The sequence below is a fragment of the Numenius arquata genome, chromosome 2, assembly GCF_964106895.1.
Source record: "Numenius arquata chromosome 2, bNumArq3.hap1.1, whole genome shotgun sequence".
NCBI classification, from domain to species: Eukaryota; Metazoa; Chordata; class Aves; order Charadriiformes; family Scolopacidae; genus Numenius; species Numenius arquata.
Genome location: NC_133577.1, coordinates 54061052 through 54082467, shown reverse-complemented (window position 1 = coordinate 54082467; position 21416 = coordinate 54061052). Strand labels below are relative to the sequence as shown.

Sequence of the window (21416 nt, the reverse complement as noted above, 5' to 3'; positions counted from 1 at the left end):
TACCTCCATGAATCCCAAGGAAAGCTCCCCCAGGCTTCACTGTGGCTCTGATCCGGCTCCTTAGGTGGAGTGGGAAAGAAAAGCAGCTATGACAAATGCTTTGCCTTCTCTTTTAGCAGAGTAACTCTTTGTAAGCTGTTGTCAAAGAAAAAACTGGTACTTGGAGAAAATAGACAACTGTCAGCATTTAGTAACCTGCCTCTTTAGTCTGGGTTAAAGGGGGTTGTCATCGTATTGGGGTGATAAACCTCTAATTCTGTTTTATACAATCCAGCGATACAGTTACCAAATGTCTGATCAAATCAGAGCATGCACAGAAATGCACTTTGTGGGGAAAAAACGACATAGACACAGAGTCACATTGTCTCCATTGAAATTTCTTTTCGGGTTTGAGGAAACTGGACTGTAAAATCAAAGGGCCTTTGTAACGGTAGGGAGAACAATGGAGCGATGATTAGCAGGTCATCATCACGCTTCTCATGTTTATTGACCTCCCCTTAAAAGGGCTTTTATTCATTTTAGTAAAAAAGTTATCTTTCCCCTCTCCCCCTTTTGCCCATGCTTCCGTGTTTATTTCTGAAAGACATCAAGGTGTAAAAGCTGGTTTAACAGAAGCCAGAGAACCAGGGGGCAAATGCTATAAACTGGGGCCTTGGGGGAATGCAGTAAATGGCCTCTCAAGGGATTCCCAAGACATCTTCTCCCTACTGTTTAATAACAGTGAAAACACAAAGACCCCAGCAGATCCCATGGCGGGGCTGTGCAGAATTATTTAATATAATCTGACACTTCATAAAGATGAAAGTAAATCCCTAAACACTTCAAAAATCTAGGAGAAACTGGGCAGGAATGGTTTAGCACTAGTTTTAGGTCTGAGCTGAAAATACTTCTGTTTAAAGGAAAAGTGGGCCACTAAAAAAAAAAGCATAGTACAGGTTTGGAGCCATAGTGTTTAGTTTCCCCCTAGATACTTCTTTGGAGCTCATCAACTGATTGCTTCACTGCTACTAATTATTATCATGTCCTCTCTGGACAGTCACACCTCCACTAAGTCGCTGCTTTGGGGTGTTGAGTTTGGAGGGAGCCAGGGTCTGGATTTTGAGAGTCTGGTGTTGTTCACTGCTAAAGGATGAAGTGTACTGCCTGCAACCCAAGAGCTCCCCAGCATTTGAGAGCTTTGTTTTGCAATCTTAGCGTTGTTCCTGATGGTGTGCAGATGTCTGGGTGTTCCCATAGCATTTTACTGGTTTGTAGTTTGTTCCAGCAGATGCATACTGATGCCTGGGCAGACCCCCAGCCCTACCATGCTCATGAACACTGGGCAATAGGTACCTGGTACCTCCATGAGACAAGGGAGGGAAATTGCTTCACCAAGTCGTTCATAAGGTTTTTCTTGACAGCAGAGGAAGGAGGGTTTGGGTATCGTTGCGTGTTTCCCTGGAAAAGCCCAATGGTACGGGCACTATCGTTCCTCCCTGCCCCGTCACTGCTCAGCCTTCATCTGCCCGGCTGCAGGCTCTGCCCCAATCCCTGTCTATCCCAGACTTTTTGACAGTGCAGTGTTGGTTCCCCTTTTCCCAGCTTTCTCCGGTCAAATCTGGAATGTGGTGCCAGAATGCTGCTGGTGTGAAGAGTTTGTGTTTGTACGTGGTCAAGGTCAAGTTTCTTCCCAGGCAGAGCTATGGCACCGCATGCTCAGCCGGGGTGAAGGAGAGGTGTCAGAGGTATGGCACCGCACGCTCAGCTGGGGTGAAGGAGAGGTGTCAGAGGTATGACACCAGAGTGGAGGAGACATGTCAGAGCTATAGCACGACACGCTCAGCCGGGATGAATCACAGAATATTTTTGGTTGGATGGGACCTTTGAGATCATTGAGTCCAACCAACAACAAAAAAAAAAAGCCAAAACAAAACCCAAAAAATCCCAGAACATCAAACACCAAAACCAAAACAAAACAAACACCCACGACCACACACCACCCCACCCACAAACAGACACAAACCAACAATCTCGGCCACTAGAGCACGCCCTGAAGTGCCACGTCTACACGTTTCTTAAATACCTGAAGGAGAGGTGAAGGAGGTGAGGGAGAGGTGTCAGAGCTGTGGCATCAGGGTGGAGGAGAAGTGTCAGAGCTATGGCATCAGGGTGGAGGAGCAGTGTCAGAGCTATGGCACCAGGGTGAAGGAGAGGTGTCAGAGCTATGGCACCAGGGTGGAGGAGAGGTGTCAGAGCTATGGCACCAGGGTGGAGGAGAAGTGTCAGAGCTATGGCACCAGGGTGGAGGAGAAGTGTCAGAGCTATGGCACCAGGGTGAAGGAGAGGTGTCAGAGCTATGGCACCACACGCTGAGCTGGGGTGAAGGAGAGGTGTCTGTGCTTAGCAGTCCCCCACGCTCCTCGTTTGCCATGTAGCCATGGGAACGGGGTGCTCCAATGGCGGCACCTGCCTCCCTTGTGCGAGCTGCTCAGAAAATGTAGGTCGCTCTGGATGTATCCTGTCTTTATCTATTTCAGAACTGAGTCAAAAACCAGCTGCATCTCACTTCTACAGCACAGAGCTGGCTCATTAGGGTGATGATTTTCCAGTGCCCCGGACGCGCTTGCTTTAGTGATGCTGCACAACACAGCTTGCTGCTGAGCATATCGTGGTACCGTGGGCTGCCTCGCCGAGTAAACTTGGACTCTGTGGGTTCCTTGTTCAGTTGTTTGTTGGGTTTTTTTAATTTCTCTTCAATAATGGTGTTTTAGTTGATCTTATAGTGCACTCAGAATTGAGGAAAGCCCTATGCTTGGTTACAGTGGTTTCAGTGATGGCCCTTGGCTTTGCCAGCTCACCTGGAGCAGGAGATCTGCTGGGGGAGCAGCCAGGGATGGTCACCTCTTCCTTTCCTGGCTCTCTTGGGAAGAAGGCAGGGCTGTGGGAATTGCTGGCTCCTACAGCATTTAAGCTTTCTTGTGAAAAGCTTCTTGCTTTAGCTCAGTAAAGCAAGTTTTAACCTGAGTATGAAGACTAGCACAGGAAACTCAAAGGGCGGCTGGACAAACATGAAAAATTATCATTTATGTCCTGTGCAATGGAACATGTATTTCGAGTAAGATACTTAATCTCCTTTGATGCAGAGATTGTAATTACTTCTCTGATGCTTGTTTGTTAGAATCACCATTTTAAAATCAATCCTAATGTAATACTTAATCTGGTATTTGTAATCCTTTTATGCAGGACCATTATATTTTCGTAATTTTTTAATGTCCTTTTGGGGAGGAAGAGTGTCTTTTAAGTAGGTTGCCTGTTTAAAGACTTCCACATCTTCACTTTGAGCCGAACACAACTAAATGATGCTGGGGGTGAGACTTATTTTTTGTGTTCTGTCTATCGTGTTGTCCCCTGTTGCCATTACACACGTCACAGTTACCGGGATGCGGGTATGCCTTGCCATTCCTGTTTGTACTGGAGACAGTGCAAACCCAACCCTCGCATCATTTAAACGCTCATTTTAAAACTTTCAGAAGGATTTTCCTAAACTTAAGACAGATGGACGTCTCGCACCTGATGTCCATCCAGACTGGTCGTCTCTCTGGTGAGCAACCACATACGATACAGTAACTTCACACGGTCTGAAAAAGCGGTGAGAACACGCAGGAGGGCAATGACTGTGGGTGTGTGCCACGTGTCGGGGCAGGTGCTGAAGTGACCTGGTTTGGCTTTTGAGCGTGCACTTTTTTAGTTTGTCGTCTTCTCTCCGTCCCCATGGCCTTGCCCCCCCCCCTTCGGGAGAACTTGGCTACCACAACAGCAGCAGATTGCAGGAAGCCCAAGCAACCATATGATGCCCTGCGCTCTGTGACTGTAGATTATGTCAAATATAGCGGATGCGCTCAATTTATAGGGATGATGGTGTACAGATTAGTGTTCTTGAAAGGCATTACTGTGTATTTGGGAAGGGAAATGATGGCATGAACGCTGCAGATTAATATGATTAGCAGATCAGAAAATCCACGCTGAAGTTGGGCACCCACTATCCGTTGTATTTCAATGGGATTTGGCCACGTAACTCTCTGAGGCTGTTTCTGATCATTCTTCACAATGTCTGTGAGCCATTTGCTTCCCTTATCTCTGTTCATACAGTTATCTGTTGGTATCATGTCAGCAGCTAGTGCTCCCTCTGCGAGATCAAGGTCTCAGCTGCACCCGGCAGAGCTGTAGATCTGGAATTTTGCTTACGTTCATGGTCCTCTGGGCCATTTTGCAGTGTAAGAGTTTATAATAAAGTGTAAGTTACATTTATACGTGTTTATGAGAAGTGACAGAGGAGCACAGAAACTGTCCTAAGTGACACTGAATCTTCAGGATGGTGTCAAAATCATCCATTATGATGAAATACCCATTTCTAATCCTGAAAAAATATATATACTTGAAATATTTTTGAGCTTGAAAAGTCTTCATTGCTGAGATTTTGACAGAAATTACTGGCTTTTTGCAGCAAAGTTGTAATTGAATTCTAGCAAGTTAGAATCTGGGGTTTTCTGAGGCTTGGGGGATATAAACCTATTCCCGGAAAATTAAAGAAGAAGAAAACCCAGAAGCCATTTTTGTTGCTGCTTTACCTCCAGAAAAAAAAATACTCTGGTCTCCTCCCATTACCCGAGCTTCAACAGTAAACTTCAAAGACAAGCAAAGCAGGAGGATCTGTTGGTGATGTGGTTACAACTCTGTGCTTCAATAGGATTAAGATGCTGTTTTTCTGCAAATACTGGCCACTTCTCAGCTCTAGTTATTCACTGGAGCTGCACTACTTATAAAAATAATTCTGTAGTGGTACATGGCAGGTGTTACAAAAGAAATGGGGCTGTCTTTGAACTTCAGAGAAGTTTTGTCTCACTTTGGGAGTGCAAAGACGAATAATGTTGTAATGCCTCTGAGTGATACTGTGAAAAAGAAAGGGCTTGATGCATGCTCACCTGCTTTATTGGACCAGATGCCAAAATTGCTTCTTTCTTGGGCTGTTTGCTTTCAGGCACAGTACAGGTAGCTCTACAGGTGAGAAGCTCTGTCTCTAAGAAAAAGAAAAAAAACCAAACCAACAATATGCACTGAAAACCTAGCAAAACATTATGGAGGTGTATGTTTCCAGTGTGAGGACGATTTATGTGATCAAGTAAGCTCATGGCTGGATGGAAACACAGATGCCTCTGCGGGACTGTGGTGCTGTAGGCCAGCCCTCAGGCTGAGCTGTGCTCCCTGCAGACAGAAACACAGAATCACAGAATGATACGGGGTTGGAAGGGACCTCTGGAGATCATCCAGTCCAACCCCCCTGCCAAAGCAGGTCCACCCAGAGCAGGTTGCACAGGAACGTGTCCAGGCGGGGTTTGAATGTCTCCAGAGAAGGAGACTCCACCACCTCCCTGGGCAGCCTCTTCCAGGGCTCTGCCACCCTCAAAGGAAAGAAGTTCCTCCTCATGTTTAGGTGGAACTTCCTATGTTCAAGTTTGTGCCCATTTCCTCTTGTCCTGTCCCTGGGCACCACTGAGAAAAGACTGGCCCCATCCTCTTGACACCCTCCCTTTAAGTATTTAGAAGCATCGATCAGATCCCCCCTCAGCCTTCTCTTCTCCAGACTAAAAAGACCCAAGTCCCTCAGCCTCTCCTCATAAGAGAGATGTTTTAGGCCCCTCATCATCTTTGTAGCCCTCTGCTGCACCCTGTCCAGCAGTTCCCTGTCCTTCTGGAACTGGGGAGCCCAGAACTGGACACAGTGCTCCAGATGGGGCCTCACCAGGGCAGAGCAGAGGGGCAGGATGACCTCCCTCGACCTGCTGGTCACACTCTTCCTGATGCACCCCAGGATGCCATTGGCCTTCTTGGCCACAGGGGCACATTGTTGGCTCATGGTCATCCTATTGTCCACCAGGACTCCCAGGTCTTTCTCCTCAGAGCTGCTCTCCAGCAGGTCAGCCCCCAACCCATACTGGTGCAGGGGGTTATTCCTCCCCAGGTGCAGCACCCTACACTTGCCCTTGTTGAAGTTCATCAGGTTCCTCTCTGCCCAACTCTCCAGCCTGTCCAGGTCTCACCTTCTGGTGTGTCAGCCACCCCTCCCAGTTTTGTGTCATCAGCAAACTTGCTGAGGGTACATTCCATCCCTTCATCCAGGTCATAACCTGGATGAAGACCTGGCGGTGATGCTCAGTTTGCCGTTGTGGTTAATGATACGCACTGCTTTGGAGCAGCATGTGTACCTCTACCTGTGGTGACCTCATGACGCACAGTGATGTGGGGGGACGTCGTTTCCTTGGAGTGCCGGGAGCGGTGAGCCTGCTGGGCTGAGCATAGGGTGCAGCCCCTTGCAGGGTCCTGCCTCTGCCGGAGGTGGCCAGCGGACTCCCAGAGGGAGAATTGGCCAGGGAGAGTTCAGGTGATCATCTCTCCTGCCTCACCGCGAGCAGCCTTTCACGTCCTCTCTTTTTGGACACAGCTGGTTTGTTCTCAGCTGCTGCAGTGCAGTTTGTTCCAGGTTTGTGTCCCTAGCCTCGCCTCTTTGTTTACATGCCCAAAATGTAAGGATCTCTCCTGTGTGCGCGTGCTTTCACAAGTGCGTAGCGATAAATAAACCTTTGCTGCTACTGTAGTCTGCTGGGAATGAGATCCAAGAAGGTAACGCAGGCTTTCTCCGTGGCAGGTTTTTGGTAGCGCTTGCAGACAAGATTGTTTTGTAGTTCCTATGGGGACTCCGGCTGTACTAGATACGCTGCATACCTGACACCGAGGAGTGCCGCGAGGGCTGAGCGCTGGCCTGTCTTGCAGGTCTTGAGAGGGCGCAGTCATCCTCTCTTCTCTCCCGATTCCCCTGCTGCACAGGACACTTGGCTTTAAAACTTTGTGACGGCGTTTCAGGGGCGGCTCTCCCCTCCACAGTGTGCCCTCTGGGCAACGCGAGCAGCCCTGTCCTGTTTGGGTGATGCCCTTAATTCCTCTGGCTCTCCGTATTACTGGCTCTGTTCCTTTACCCCAGGCCTAAGTTTGTGTAAGGTGGCACAAGATTAGCCTGGGTGGCCTTGGATATGTCTACACCGGTAAACTAGAGCAGGCTGGGACACGGGCACAAGCCTGGCTGTGATGGTGTGCTCTGTTAGGTAGCTGGCACGCTTTTTGCCTGGTTTTCCCCTATCCCAATAAGCATTTTCCTATCCAGTGGCAGGACATGAGTCAAGGGAGGGGACAGAGATCCTTCCCGCTAGGCAATGTAGACCAGGTTACCCTCCTTGGGGAGGACGAGGGGGGACCTCATTGCCCTCTACAATTCCCTGAAAGGAGGGTGTAGAGAGGTGGGTGTTGGCCTCTTCTCCCAAGGGAATAATGATAGGACCAGAGGAAACGGTCTGAAGTTGGGGCAGGGGAGGTTTAGATTAGATATCAGGAAGAATGACTTTCCTGAGAGGGTGGTCAGTCACTGGAACAGCCTGCCCAGGGAGGTGGTGGAGTCGCCATCCCTGGAGGTATTTAAGAAACGTGTAGACGTGGCACCTCAGGGCATGCTCTAGTGCCTGAGACTGTTGGGTTGTGTCCGTTTGTTTGTGTCTGTTTGTTTGGTGGGGTTTTTTTTGTTTTGTTTTTTTTTGTGGTTGGACTTGGTGATCTCAGAGGTCCCTTCCAACCATGAAGATTCTGTGATTCTGTGACGAGAGCTTCGCTGCAGGGATATAATCCATGCTGTGCCATTTCCCTGTCAGGACAGAGATCAGCCCTAGCATGTTCTGTTTAATAATACAGAAATAGCTTTCTGTTTAATAATACAGAAATAAAGATTAAATGCTTCTTGCATGAAATTGAAGAGTTGATTCGCTAGGTGTCCTTTCAAGTCTTGTGTTCCCCCTTGGATTTCAGTCATTTGGAAGTTGTTCCTATGTGGAGTTTAGCAAGAATTATCACTGGGATCCCAGGTGACATGGCAGGGCACTTCAGTTGCAGAAAACATGCTCCTTTCCCCTTTTTCAAAACACTAGTGTTTCAAAAATTACTTCTCTAGGGTTTAGATTTTCACAGAATGCAATCATAAAAAAATCCTTGTGCTGTGCGTCAGGGGGGAAAAAAAGGAAGGCAAAAATATTTCAGTGTGGCTTAGCAATATCCAGAGAATTAAAAAAAAAGAAAAGGAGTCTTGATGATAAAACGTTGACAGCTTTTGATAGCTTGTAAGAGCTTTTGGATAAATACTTCATTATCTTTCTATTAAATCCCAGAAAGCTCCATGAATTCTTCTTGCAAGAGAATTTTCTTTTTTTAAAAAGTATATACCAAAAGAAACTTAAGATGAGTTGGGATGCTGTAGTTCATTTCTGCTTGACAGTCTCCAGACTCAACATTTTCTCTTTTCTTTTGCAGGCCGTGTATATGTTTTATGCTTTGGCAATTGTCTGCGATGATTTCTTTGTCCCTTCGTTGGAAAAGATTTGCGAAGTAAGTATTAGAAGATGTTACTTAAGCTTGTGTGCTGCTTTAGCAGCAGTTCTCCTTGAGAGCCTCAGGACGTGATGATAGTGTATTTACTGTTGTCTTAGAGCATTCCCCGTGCTTCTTGTTTAGTTGCGCAACGCTGCGTGTGTGCATTGGCTCCGCTTCGTGTTCTCACTCGCAGGAGATCTGCTGGGAGTCTGCTGGTGGGTAAACTTGGCTGACGCTCCCTCTTAAAGCTAGCAGTTGCCTCTCAAATAACAGTTCCTATATATGCATCATGCCGCTTCTTGAAATTGGAAGCAATTTATAACATAGTGAAAAACACACTCTCTAGAGCAGTGATTCCCAAACTCAGCCCCACTCTGTGGGCTCCCCGGTGGTGCTAGGTGCAGCGCGGGTTTCCAGGTAACAAGCCCAGCAGAGCTTGTTAGCTTGTCCTGTGCTCTGCCGCTTGCCTCTGACACACTCCCACCTCTCCAGCTGAGAAACCCTGCCCTTGAGGTAGGATCCAGCCATCAGAGACTGCAAGAGTGTTGGGAAATTGTTCGTTGCCCATGTAGGGAACAGCGCATTAGTTCAGTTGTGGCTTCAGGCATGTCACTCGGTTCTCCTGGTACTTGGAAGATGATAACCTTTTATTTCTTGACTTTTCCTTGGAAATATTGATCCACGAGGTGTTTCTGAGTATCACATACCATTAACTTAAAACTTAGAAATTTGCCAAGCATCAGGCTGGGAAAGAAAAAATGCACAGGAGAGTTTAGATGTGTTGGTATTTAAAAGAACAAAACCAAAAAAAACCACCAAGGGGAGGGAGAAATGCCAAGGTCTCAGCCGGCTGCCTGAGAGCTGGGTCCTGCCCCTGCGTGTGGTCCTGGCCCTGTGGGACCGGTGGAATGTTCTTCCCTCCTGCTCCCACTGCCCAGCCCCTGCGTGTTCATACCAGGGCTTACTGGCTCCCAGAGCAGCCCCAGCAGGGAGTGCTGCTGAGCCAGAGCAGGACTGCCCTGAGCAGAACCACGCCGGAGCTGGGTTTGGCTGCTTGAGCTTCGGTTGGAAGTGAAGTCTTGATTTAGGTTCAGGATGCTCCAGATGTGCAGCACACTCGCTTCCTGGGGCCTTTGGGCTCTGCTTGTGCAGTGTCCAGCGCCAGAGCTGATGGCTCTCCAGGTACTCCGACCGTTCACGCTGTGATAGCTGCTGCTGCCTCATGTTTGCCTGTCTTTGCAGATGTCTCTTCAAAAACATTAGGCACTAGCCTTAGCTGATATCATTTAAAACCTCTGGTGCTTTACCAGTAGAAATCATGGATCTTGTACCTTACCTTCAAAGTCATGAGTTTCATACCTTGCGTTGTGTTGATATAACTTGTAAAGCGGCAGGGACAGCTAGGGCAGCTGTAAAGAAGCGCTTGAACACTTCCAGCAATTGCAAGGGACTCTGTCCCTCTTTTGCTAAGGTTGGCATGCTGAAATTTTAGAAGACAAGGAGTACATTTTAGCCTAAATCAGCTCAGACAGCTACAGGGTGAACACAGACCGTGTGCCCAAAGTGACTGCGAGCCCTCTCCAATGTCAGTCTCAGGCAATGAAATCTTTGCATGCAGAAAATATGGTTTGGTCTTACCAGTTAGACATCTCTGTCAGCTGGAGGAGATGCCTGCCGATCTGCCTGGCAATAAGTGTCGCTCATCGGGGCATGGGCTGTGCGTGGCCCTTGGAGGAGGTGTGGGAGACGGCAAGAGAAATCATTTGTGCTGACAGCTCTGATGGAAGTTGTCTCTAAACTAACCTGATATTTGTAGTTCAGCACCCTGCAACACAAGCCTTTTTTGCATCATCAAAAAAACAAAAGTCCCCAGGAAATCCCACCGTTTTGGTGTGTAAGTATTGGGGTAACTGAAGGGCGACAGCAGAGGGCAGGAGCTTCTGTCCTGCAGAGTTGTTCCACTCTCTAGGGCTGAATCTCGGGCAAGTCACTGCAAGGTTCAGGGATAGGGAATGGAGATGTTGATGTGGAAGTGGGGATGGGAGATGCTGGAGATGTAGACGTGCTGAGTGAGATGTAACCTCCCCTCTCCCGAGCAAGGGAACCCTGCTGGGAAACCTGAGTCTAAGAAGGCCAGGTCAGGTCACTGTAGATGGACAAGACCTGAGCCGAGTAAGAAGTGTTCAGGATAGGCTTGTATTTTGGGGTGCAGTCAATATGCCCAGCCTGCCACCCAGAGGGACACAGGTAGAGCCTGGTGATTGATTGTTACTTTTCTTGACTGAGCACTCATTAATTCTCACCTACTAATCAAAAGTGTATTTTGATTAGTGGCCTTGCTTATGGCAAAGAGGTCTGATCTGCATCTGTGGAGCACTAGCTCCTGCTACAGCTCTGCCATGGACTCTCCTGAGTGACCTTGGACAACCTCCATCACTTCTCTGCACCTCTATTTCCTGCACTGGTCAGTAGAAGTCTTGGTCCTTGACTGTGTTTACAAATCATGATAGAAAATACTATGCACGATGTTAACGCTTTCTAACTTTACTGGTGGTAAACTTAGTTATCATAAATGAGAGGCTCACAGACTGGAGAAGTCCCTCTCCTTTTGCTGTCATTAGCTTTCTATAGGTGCAGGATCTGTGTACCTCTCCACCTTCCCCAAAAGGTTGGATATAGAGGTACAAGTGTCAGAATTATGGTGCTATTTGTTCTTCTAAACAAATTTGCAGGTATGTTTGGGTTTGTACAGACGTCTGATGTCTAAAAAGCAAGTACCCTCCCTGGGTGACTTTAACATAATATTTACCAGCCCCTGGGCTCTAGAAGGCTACTTTCACTTCACCAGATCTTTACTTTCTGCTTATTTGTTGTCTTCTCAGTGCTACGTAACAACTCACGCTTTAACTGTTCTGAACCATTGTGTTACCCAACAGCACCAATAAAATAAGATGATAAGAGGTTTTATTCAATTGTGTGTGAAAGGGAAAACTTAGCGATAGAACCCTAGATCTAACATATATGTATTAGGAAGTTACTGTCAAGAAAAAAGATACTGTCATTAGAGATTATCAAAATGGGTTATGTAAATGGATCATAATTTTGCTATTCCTATTGCTTCTACTTGATTCTCTCCCAAAAAAGGTTTTTCTCACCCCATAGGTGACCTTTAGGGGCATTCAAGTCCTTTTATTTATGTATTTTGTGCATAATTAAGCAGTTCTGTAATTAGATGATAGCAAAAGAAATACACATTCCTGTTTCCTGATCCAACTACTGTGGATTTTATCAGTTCAGAATGGCTTGTCTTCAAAACATCCAGCTTTTTGTGGTTTGTCCTTGATGTTAGCACTCAAGAATGCATGGGAAAAGGCTCGGGTCACTTCTCAAAGGCCTCTGCAGCCTGTAGTAGTATCCACTCTTGCCTATTTTTCTAGGAAAGGGAAGGTTTTATCACTGCCCAATGACAGCAGATGCTACCACCATTGCTCACACCAACTAATATTCTCCTCACATAAAGACCCTGTGAAATAAGTAGGCTGGCTTGGAGAGCCAGGGCTGCTTTGAGAGGGAGAAGACCACTTAAGTCCTCCTCCATCACCTGAGGCATTAACACCTGTGATGTTTTCAGGGTTCTCTTGTTTGTTAACTCACAAAAAATAATCACGAGAGAGAGAGGGCGGGGGGAGAGAGCCCCTTGGCAGGAACTCACATCTAAGAGGTCGTACTGGGTATGGCAGTACATGTAATGTGCTTAGCATGCAAACAACCGTAAATGGTAATCACTTGCTGCTGATCTAAGATCTACCATCAGTAATACGACTACCGCTGTCGTATCCAGCACAGAAGAATTCAAACCTCCTGCCTGAAGGCGTTTTTGGTCTTGGAGATCAACCAATAGTTATTCTACACTTGCTCACAGTTTAGACGCACTAATTCTAAAATAAATGCCTCTTTTTCTGGCTGAGCTTCATCTAGTTTGGAAAGCGGTTGTTGAGTTAAACCAACAAGGCATTTGTGCTCCCAAATGTGTGTGTTGAGGTGAGAATTTGTTCCAGAACACTTGCTATGGTAGACATTCACATTCTGTCTTACTTCAGATGTACTTACAATAAAGCTCTGATTTTCATTTGTTTCCTAAAACAGCTTGTACTTGCATTTGCCCAGCTACTCTGTTATTGGTGTTTTGGAGTGTTTACGTGACGCAACTGATGTCATACATCAATTGCAAACATTTGTCTGCAAATACCAGAGAATACTTTTTTGCCTCCTACATAGCGTGCTGTATTTTCTGCTCTATTGTGTTAACTTAATCATCATATGTATTGCAATAAATTAGCTAGGAACCATCCTCGAGGGAACCTACTATAGCTTTAAATTAAAACATGCCCACAGAAAGTCAGCACAGCTGGTTTCCTTGGCCGATGGCCTTTTCTTTCAAAAGGCACCATAGAGTTGCAGACTGCCTATTGTAGGATGACTGTCTCTGTGTTTCCTGCAGAAGAAACTGGCCTTTGGGGATCTACTTCTGGTCCTATGAACTTCTTCTATGATAGTAGTAATCCTATTTAAAATAATTTTCTATCAGACTGTGTTTAATCAGGTTCCACAGGCTTTTATAGCAGCACAACGATAACGTGGTCTTCTGCTCAAAAAGCATTCCCAGTGAGGGCACATTTTTTCCTTTTTCCTTGTCTCTGTAACATATGTACGAGATTTTTTGTTATATATGTAGGATGAGTGGATAGAGTTACCTTCTCTTACAGGCCTAGAGTATCCTTTATGGGATCTTCAATCCAGATAAGGTTGGTGGGAGGATTCCTGCAATCTTGACTCCGTGAAAATGTACTTTGGTAACGATAAAGTTGTAGAGAAACCTCGCACCGCTACAGAGGGAAGAGGAAGGCTTCCCCTCTCCTGCCAGGCTGGATGTGCTGCTTCAGATAGCTGATTCTGCTGGGGAAATGTCCCCACCACCCTCGGCTGTCTTCCCCTTGCTCGTACGGTGGCAGCCGCTGACTCGCGCACGTGTGAGCAAGCCAGCTTTGGGTAGTAACAGCTCAGCAGTTTATGGCCGTATGGCGGGGTTGGCTTTTTTTAGCTACACATTAAACCATGGAAGGTGCCAGCAAGGCATGTGGTCTTTAACAGCCTTGTCGCGTTTGCTGAGCAGTGACTTGTGCAGATGGAGCAGTGGGAACGCAGAAAACATAAAGGAAGTAATTAACCAAGTAAATCTTTGGAAACAGCATATGCCGATGAAGTTTTCATAGAGTAGTGGGTCCTTTCCCTTCCAGAAATCCCCGTTTTAGATAACCCCTGGGCGCTGCTAGGGGAAGGCCGTAGGAGGTAAGTATCTTTGAGGGTGGTCCAAATAAAAGGGGTTGAAGAGAGGTTAAATGTCCAGGGCTGAAATGATAGCAGGGAAGGTGACTGGAGGTGAACCAAGCTTGAGCTCCAGCCCTGCCCTTTACAGGCCAAAGTAAATGAGATAAGGTGTGTATTGTTGGGGTCATGGAGGAGACCAGGAGCTGTGACTCGTGAAACTGCCTCGCTGTTGTCTAAAGTATTGCTCTTTCTCTCCTCTCTAAAGGGTATCACAGCTGCAACCTGCCGTCTCTAGAAGGATATGCCAACTTAAGTAACCAACACCTGTGATGACTTTTTCCCCTACACTTAAACTTTAAATAAACGTAAAACTTTTTACATATTGGCAGTTTCCCGCTCTTGGTGGACAGATTAACGTTTCTGGTTGAATTCCTTCAGCCTCTCAGTGTTGTAATCAATGACTCTGATGTGTTTTTCTGCAGCGCTTGCATCTTAGCGAAGATGTGGCTGGGGCAACTTTCATGGCAGCGGGAAGCTCTGCTCCTGAGTTGTTTACATCTGTCATAGGTAACTAACCTGCTGCTGCTTCTTGAAACCTCCGCGTTTCCTTGGCTGTTTTTCAGAGTTGAAATGGGGATGCCTGTAACGTTTGTTATAATACCTGGCCCTTCCCTCGTGGGCACACGTAGGACTAATTGTGGGGAATCCTTGCTAGGTGAAGCAGCTCTGAAAAAGTGCCGTTATCCCACAGCTGGGCTGCCTTGGGAGTGGTTTGATCTGACACCATCAAACCAGGGCCAGTCGGCAGTTCTGTCCGTGAATCTGCCTCGCTGTAGCACAGCCGAATGGCACAGTGCTGAACTCTGCACGTGCAGCCTTCTCCCCTCCTCTCTGCCCTCCTACACCATCTGCCACGCCACCTCTAGGATGTAGCAGGAAAGGATGCACCTCCAGCCTCTTGGGGTGGTACCCAGGAGAACTCTGTGTCCTCAGCTGCAAGTTCTCTGCCATCACCTCCACTCTGGTTAGTCTTCTAACACCACTTCCCTCTGGGGAAGCCAGAGTGGGGAGGAGAAGAGGATTTGAAATGCTTTCTCACAGAAGCAGATTGGTCAGAGCATCACACTACCAAAGCAACTCTCTGCTTACGGGAAGTGTGACCAAGGGATTCTACAGTCCTTAAAATTATACTGTGCATATGCTACCTGGCGCAAGGGGAAGGTGTTCTTGCTGTTTTACTCATCCACATCTCTATTGGTAGGTGATCATTAGAGCAGCGGTTGGGAGGTTCAGGTGGGCTCTCCATCCCCGAGGAGAATTACTCTCAGCTTAGATACTTTCTCTAGAAGATACTTCTATTTCAGTCACAGCTATCAGATGCAGAGCACAAATTAATTCACGCAAAGCTGCATGCTCTGCAGAGAGTTCCAATTACACGAGCAAAGCCTCAAAATGTAGGAACTTAAATTGGACCAAGTTGGGATTGTATTCCAGTTAAGGATAGCGCAGTAGCAGGGTGAAAATAAAACCGGATTCCTTCAGGCAGCTTAGAGAAGCCCTAACGGTCAGATCATTATCTTGCTGTGGTGTAATCCACTGGATACCGAGTGTCACTTGGTGGGTGACTGCTTCTGTGTAATATGTTTCTAAGAAAAGGATAAAGTGGAAAAAAATATCTAAACTACACTGGCCGGTTAAATACTATTGGAACTTTAGAAGCCAGTGGTGAATTTAAACAGACTGACAGCTAGCAGGAGATGGAGCGTTATTTTTAGGCTGACTTCCTAAGGAAAGAATTTTGTGCAGTACCATGATGCATGTGTCTGTCAGATCGTCTCCCTCACCGTTAACCTCATTGGCCAATTTTAACCAAATTTGACAGAAGAGCTCTGAAAGGAGCTTGAAATGTAGCTCCATAACTCATCCTGAGAGGCATCATTCAGCTTGCAAGTAGCTAGTCGCCAGGCAGCTCTGAATTGGCTCCAGCTCAAGCTTCTGCTTGCCTACTGAAGCCGGTAGGGATGAGGATATGGGGAGGAGCAGAGCACTGGTGAAGGGGTGTCTTATGGGAGATAGTTTCCTGCAGATTTGTGTCATAGAATCGTAGAATCATTTTGGTTGGAAGAGACCTTTAAGATCATCGAGTCCAACCGTTAACCTAGCATTACCAAGTCCGCCACTAAACCATGTCCCTCAGCACTATATCTACACATCTTTTAAATGCCTCCAGGGATGGCGACTCAACCACTTCCCTGGGCAGCCTGTTCCAATGTTTGATAACCCTTTCAGTGAAGAAATTTTTCCTAATATCTAATCTAAACCTCCCCTGGCACAACTTGAGGCCATTTCCTCTTCTCCTATCATGTGTTACTTGGGAGAAGAGACCGACCCCCACCTCGCTACACCCTCCTTTCAGGGAGTTGTAGAGAGCGAGAAGGTCTGTGTCCCACCAGCTCCTCCCACAGAGCTTGCTGTCTTGTATGATGTCTACTGCCGTAATGTTGGATTGCAAGACCCAGGAGGTTAGTGACTTAGATATGTCTAAGGTATTTGGTTTTCATTAGACAAGCTATCCAGGATCCCTCAGAAAGCAAGTTCTGCCACCTTTATTCACCCTAGCACCTTTCTCTGAAAGTTGCCCTATTAAATATGAGGAAAAAGTGGCAGAACTGGTACATGCCTTTAGATTCATTAATGGGATGTGAGGTCTGCAATTTTTTGTGGAAAAATTCTTCTCTTTCCAATTTACACAGCTTGCCTTGAACTTGTTTTTCAGGTGTTTTTATCACAAAAGGAGACGTAGGCGTTGGAACCATCGTAGGCTCGGCTGTATTTAACATTCTTTGTATTATTGGCGTATGTGGGCTTTTTGCAGGACAGGTAAGAGCATTTAATGATACCTAACAGTTCTTGCTTCACCCTGTGCCTTGGCTGTACTGTGAAATCAGCTGCCAGGTTCGCAACCTTGGCACAATTTTTCTGAGTTTGTTCTTTTTAATAGGGCCCTACACTATTCCTCTTGCATTTTTGAAATGAAAAGCAGAACAGCAAATGTCAACTCAGGCATTTTAAGCTGCCCAAGATACGTGGGTGGTCAAAGGAATAAAAGTTGATTATTTAACACCTCCTCTTGGTAGCTACTGAAAAATGCGTTGTGACGTTTGTATCTGACTCTTTTAGACCAAAGGAACCAGGAAATGTCTGTGCCTCTGGCTGGTAAAAATGCACTTCAGTGAGCCGTGCAAGATGCCTCTGAAAGAACGGTGACACTTCTGGAGCATCACAAAAGCTGCTGTCTTTGTGCAAGATAGTTTCAGATACATGTGCTGAGCTGGCACAACATTTTTGGTGACTGGCATGACTTATGAAGTTGTATAAGAAAGATACAGCCTTCGCTTGCATTTTATCTCATTATTTATATCCAGAATCACAGAGTGCTTTATATGGGAAGGGATCTCTGGAGGTCTCTGATCCAAAGCCCTCACCACCTTGACCTTCCCCAACTCAAAGCAAAGCTGATTTCAAAGTCGGATCAGGTTGCTCGGGGCCTTGTCCAGTAAGATTTTGAATACTTCCAAGGATGCCCTAACTTTTTTCCTCACTAGCAGTAGGGCTATCCATTCCTAGTATAAGTTCTGACTGTTTTCCAGCACGTCAAACTACTTATGACAACACAAGCTATTAATCAGAAATTAAAGTAATTAAGTTGTGAGAGCTGAGCCGCTGTCTGAATTGCAGACATGATTGACTGTATAATTAAATACCTGAATCTGCATTCACCTTGGCACTTGCCAGCATGCCCAGTATTTTTACAGTCTCATAAAATGTTCTTTGAAATGTTACTGTGCAGACTTATTTGTAAAGAGGAGAAGCAGGATGACATTATCAATACAGGGCAATAGGATAACTAGCTCTGGAGGAAGAACTTAAGAAAAGGGGCCTGTATCGCTTGGTCAGTATGAGAACACATGCAGAGAGATTGGACTTTCCTTGGAAAGTTTGTAATCCAATTTTATTTGCATTAGCAGTGAACTTTTTCAGAATGAAGGTGAACATTTTCACTATGGGGGGGCTTCAGGAAAAGCCCACAGTGGTACTTTTTAGCCACCTAAGCTCCCTTGATTTGCATGGGAACATGCAGCTGGAAGCTACACGTACTCAATATGTTAGAGGTTCTACTGTAACTCTTACTGTGAAAGCCCAATTGATTCAGGCCAGTTTTTAATGACCAAAGCTTTCCTAGGGCATGAAGCCGTGTTCCCCAGAGGTGTTCTTCTGTGACCGCTAGGACTTTTTGCTCAGGTTGCTTTTTTCAAGCAAATGAAGATGATTAACTGTTTAGCACGATGGCAGAGGAGCTAATTCTTGTGATTTTTACTCTCCACAGTATTGATTGTATGCCTCGAACCTGCTAAAAAAACTAGCTATGAATCACAGTGGAAGAGGTTCGCTAGAGTTTAGGGGCTGATGGAGAATGTCAGGCTTCTCAAGAGACTGTTTACAGGTGGGAGATGTTTATTTCCGAAGGATGTAACACAGCCGAAATGATCTTGCAAATAAATGCCTTCAGCCTTCCAGACGTGGTAGCTTTCAGAAGTTCACAGGGGAGGTTTGCTGCTGTAAGTCATCTTAAGTGTGGTCTGCAAGTCTCTTTCAAGCCCAGAACTGAGATTTGGACTGATTTGTCCCAACTTTGTTTTCCCTGACTTTGCTGGTGATTTGCATGTGGTTTCATCAAGTCGCTTAACCTCTGTTTGCTGCATTTTAGCCCACAGAAGGTGGGTGAGAATTGGAATAATTGCTGTTGCTGCTTGGACTCATGATTTAAATGAGCAAATAGGAAACTTCCGTTTAAATAATTCCAATATTCTAGATAAAACTCTGCTTTGGTTTGTGCGTTCCATTTTTTCCCACTCCCAGTACTTCACCAAAAAGTCATTCACTTTTACTGGTGTGATTCATCTTTTTGTTTTGTGTTAGTATTAGTAGGAATTTGGTTTTGTTATCAATAATGTCTCTATAATGCACTAATATAGGTGCTAAATTTGGTTGGCAGTTGGATTTCAATTCTACTGGGGATCCGGATCTCGGTTTTGAGTGGCCTTGTAATGGGCCAGGTGAGCCTGGAGGCAGGGCATCAGTCTAAGCTGCTGTGCTGTAGCTCAGTTAGAGCAGGGTTTTCTCTTTTGAGCTCAAACCTGCGGAGTCACCAGCTGAAGTCCTCTGATTTTTTAGATGAGGCCAGCAAGTCAATGGGCAGGGATTTAGCAGCCGAACTGTGCTGTCTTGCGAATCTCCCCCAAGGTTGCTTTTCTGAGACTCCTGCCCTGGAAAGAGACGATCAGACATCTCAGTTTGAGGTTGGAAAGCTTTGGGGTTTGTCAGGTGGGAGGAGAAAAGCACAGAATTAAGCTTGCACCTGTGACAGTTTCAATGTGATGATGCTCATGTGGCCTTCATCAAAACCCATCATTAAATGCTCTGCTGTCAGGAGGTGGCTGCTGCAAATTGCCGGGGTGGGCAAGAAGGGTTGATACACTGTTCCTCCTCTGTCTGTTTTACATGTGGGATGCCTCCGGCAGAGGAGGGACAATTTCAAGATGATCACACCACCAATTTCCACAAGGGGAATTGCAGAGGTGGTGGAGGTAATCTCACCCTCGCTTTCCTGTAAAACCTGCCAGCAGTAGCAGCAGTGTTCCGGCAGGAGCACTTTTATATGACGGCAATCACAGAATCTTCATGGTTGGAAGGGACCTTTGAGATCATCAAGTCCAACCACAAAAAAAACAAAACAAAACAAAAACCACAAACAGACACAACCCAACAATCTCAGGCACTAGAGTGTGCCCTGAAGTGCCACGTCTACACGTTCCTTAAATACCTCCAGGGATGGCAACTCCACCACCTCCCTGGGCAGGCTGTTCCAGTGCCTGACCACCCTCTCAGGAAAGTCATTCTGCCTAATATCTAATCTAAACCTCCCCTGCCCCAACTTCACACCATTTCCTCTGCTCCTGTCATGATTCCCTTGGGAGAAGAGGCCAACACCCACCTCTCTACACCCTCCTTTCAGGGAGTTGTAGAGGGCAATGAGGTCTCCCCTCAGCCTCCTCTTCTCCAAACTAAACATGCCCAGTTCCCTCAGCCTCTCCTCGTGTGACTTGTTCTCCAGACCCCTCACCAGCTTGGTGGCTCTCCTCTGGACACGCTCCAGCACTTTTTTTGGAGCTGCAGTTGTGGTAACGTGTTGGGATCCCGCTTGCTGGTCAGTACCTGATGGCAGGAGCTGCTGTTTGGATGCTGGGTTGCTTGGAGATACTGGCAGTCCAGGAGGTGGACGGAGAGCAGCACAGGCAGCAGTGCGCAGTAAGCCGTAACTCGGTGGCGGGGCTGTTTCGTTCCCTCTTGGGCTGCTCAGTTTGGAGCTGGGGGAGGAAATATCTCTGTGCTGGGGATTTTAGGGTGGCTACCTGGTGGCAGAGTGCTTAGGAGTGCTGTATTGCCCATAGGCTGGGAAACCTGGAACTAAAACCTGCAGGGGACTTCCAGAGCATTTCCACAAGCAATCTTTATTTTTGCAGAACTGTTCAGTATCGTGAGAAAGCCCCTTTTATTTTTGTTTGCTTGTTTTTTGACTGATAAAACGTGGCATTAACAAATACTGACCAGCCCTCTGCAGGATTTGTTTTATTTTTAAATAAGGTTGTAGTATATATGTGCTATGTTTGATGTATTATTCTTTGGCTTAAGAAAATACTGGATTTGCCACTTCGTTTAAAAAAAAGAAACAAACCCACAGCCCAAAGAAGCTGGTATGAATTTACTTGAACACCAACTCTTAATTGATTATTTTTCTAAGCCTTTAATGGCTGGTAAGTGCACACTTCTTAGAATAAATGAGAATAGACATCCCACTGCTGGAACTGGAAAAGGAAAGTATGATGCCCACACCTCTATATGACACTACACACCTAAAAACTGCATTAAAAGAGCATTGTTAAGGTTGAAAGTCAAACACTGAAAAGTTATAAAATAGCAGCGTTAATGTTCCTTGTGCAACCTAAATTTGCCCCCCTGGTGTGTATGCATTATTATACAGTCTTTAATTACAGGATCCCATGCTGGTTTCTCCACAGGGTCACTGCCTCCCTTAGTGCACAGAATGGACTTTGCTCAATTAATGAGCAGCTATTCATTATTTTGTTTTCTCTTCATTGTTCAGTGTGTGCCCTTCTGCCTTATTTACCAGGCTCTGTTCAAGCCCCGTTACAGAGGCAGAATTATTAATTTCCTCTTGAACTTCTGCCGATCTCATCGCTGTTGTATCTGAGCAGTTGATGAACAATTAATTAATTTTCCCCAAACCTCTGTGAGATGAAGGGATGTCTTAAAGATGGGGAAACAAAGCACAGAGAGATTAAATACAAAAGAATAACTTGTCATTTTAGGGGCCAATTAGAGCTGACATGGTCCCGCTTTTTCCCCTGAATGTATGGTATCCTGTGGCATGTTCTTTGTTCAGAGGGCAGCTCCCTCTGACTCCAGATGTTGCTCGTGCTGCTCCACCTCAGCATTGCACAAGGGTTTCCTTGCTGGGCTGACCTTGGTTTAAGTGGACATCTCAATGTCCATACAGGCCA

The 21416-nt window shown here is 46.1% G+C and overlaps 1 protein-coding gene across 1 annotated transcript in view; it reads left to right on the top strand.

Annotated features, from left to right (window-relative positions):
* The window catches only part of SLC24A3 (solute carrier family 24 member 3), a 170813-nt gene that overhangs the window by 96106 nt on the left and 53291 nt on the right, over positions 1-21416 (top strand). Inside the window, exons 3-5 of the mRNA XM_074168275.1 lie at positions 8386-8460; positions 14256-14340; positions 16550-16653. Of these exons, the coding sequence (XP_074024376.1) occupies positions 8395-8460; positions 14256-14340; positions 16550-16653 (255 nt within the window). The 5' untranslated portion in view covers positions 8386-8394. The remainder of the gene's footprint in view (positions 1-8385; positions 8461-14255; positions 14341-16549; positions 16654-21416) is intronic.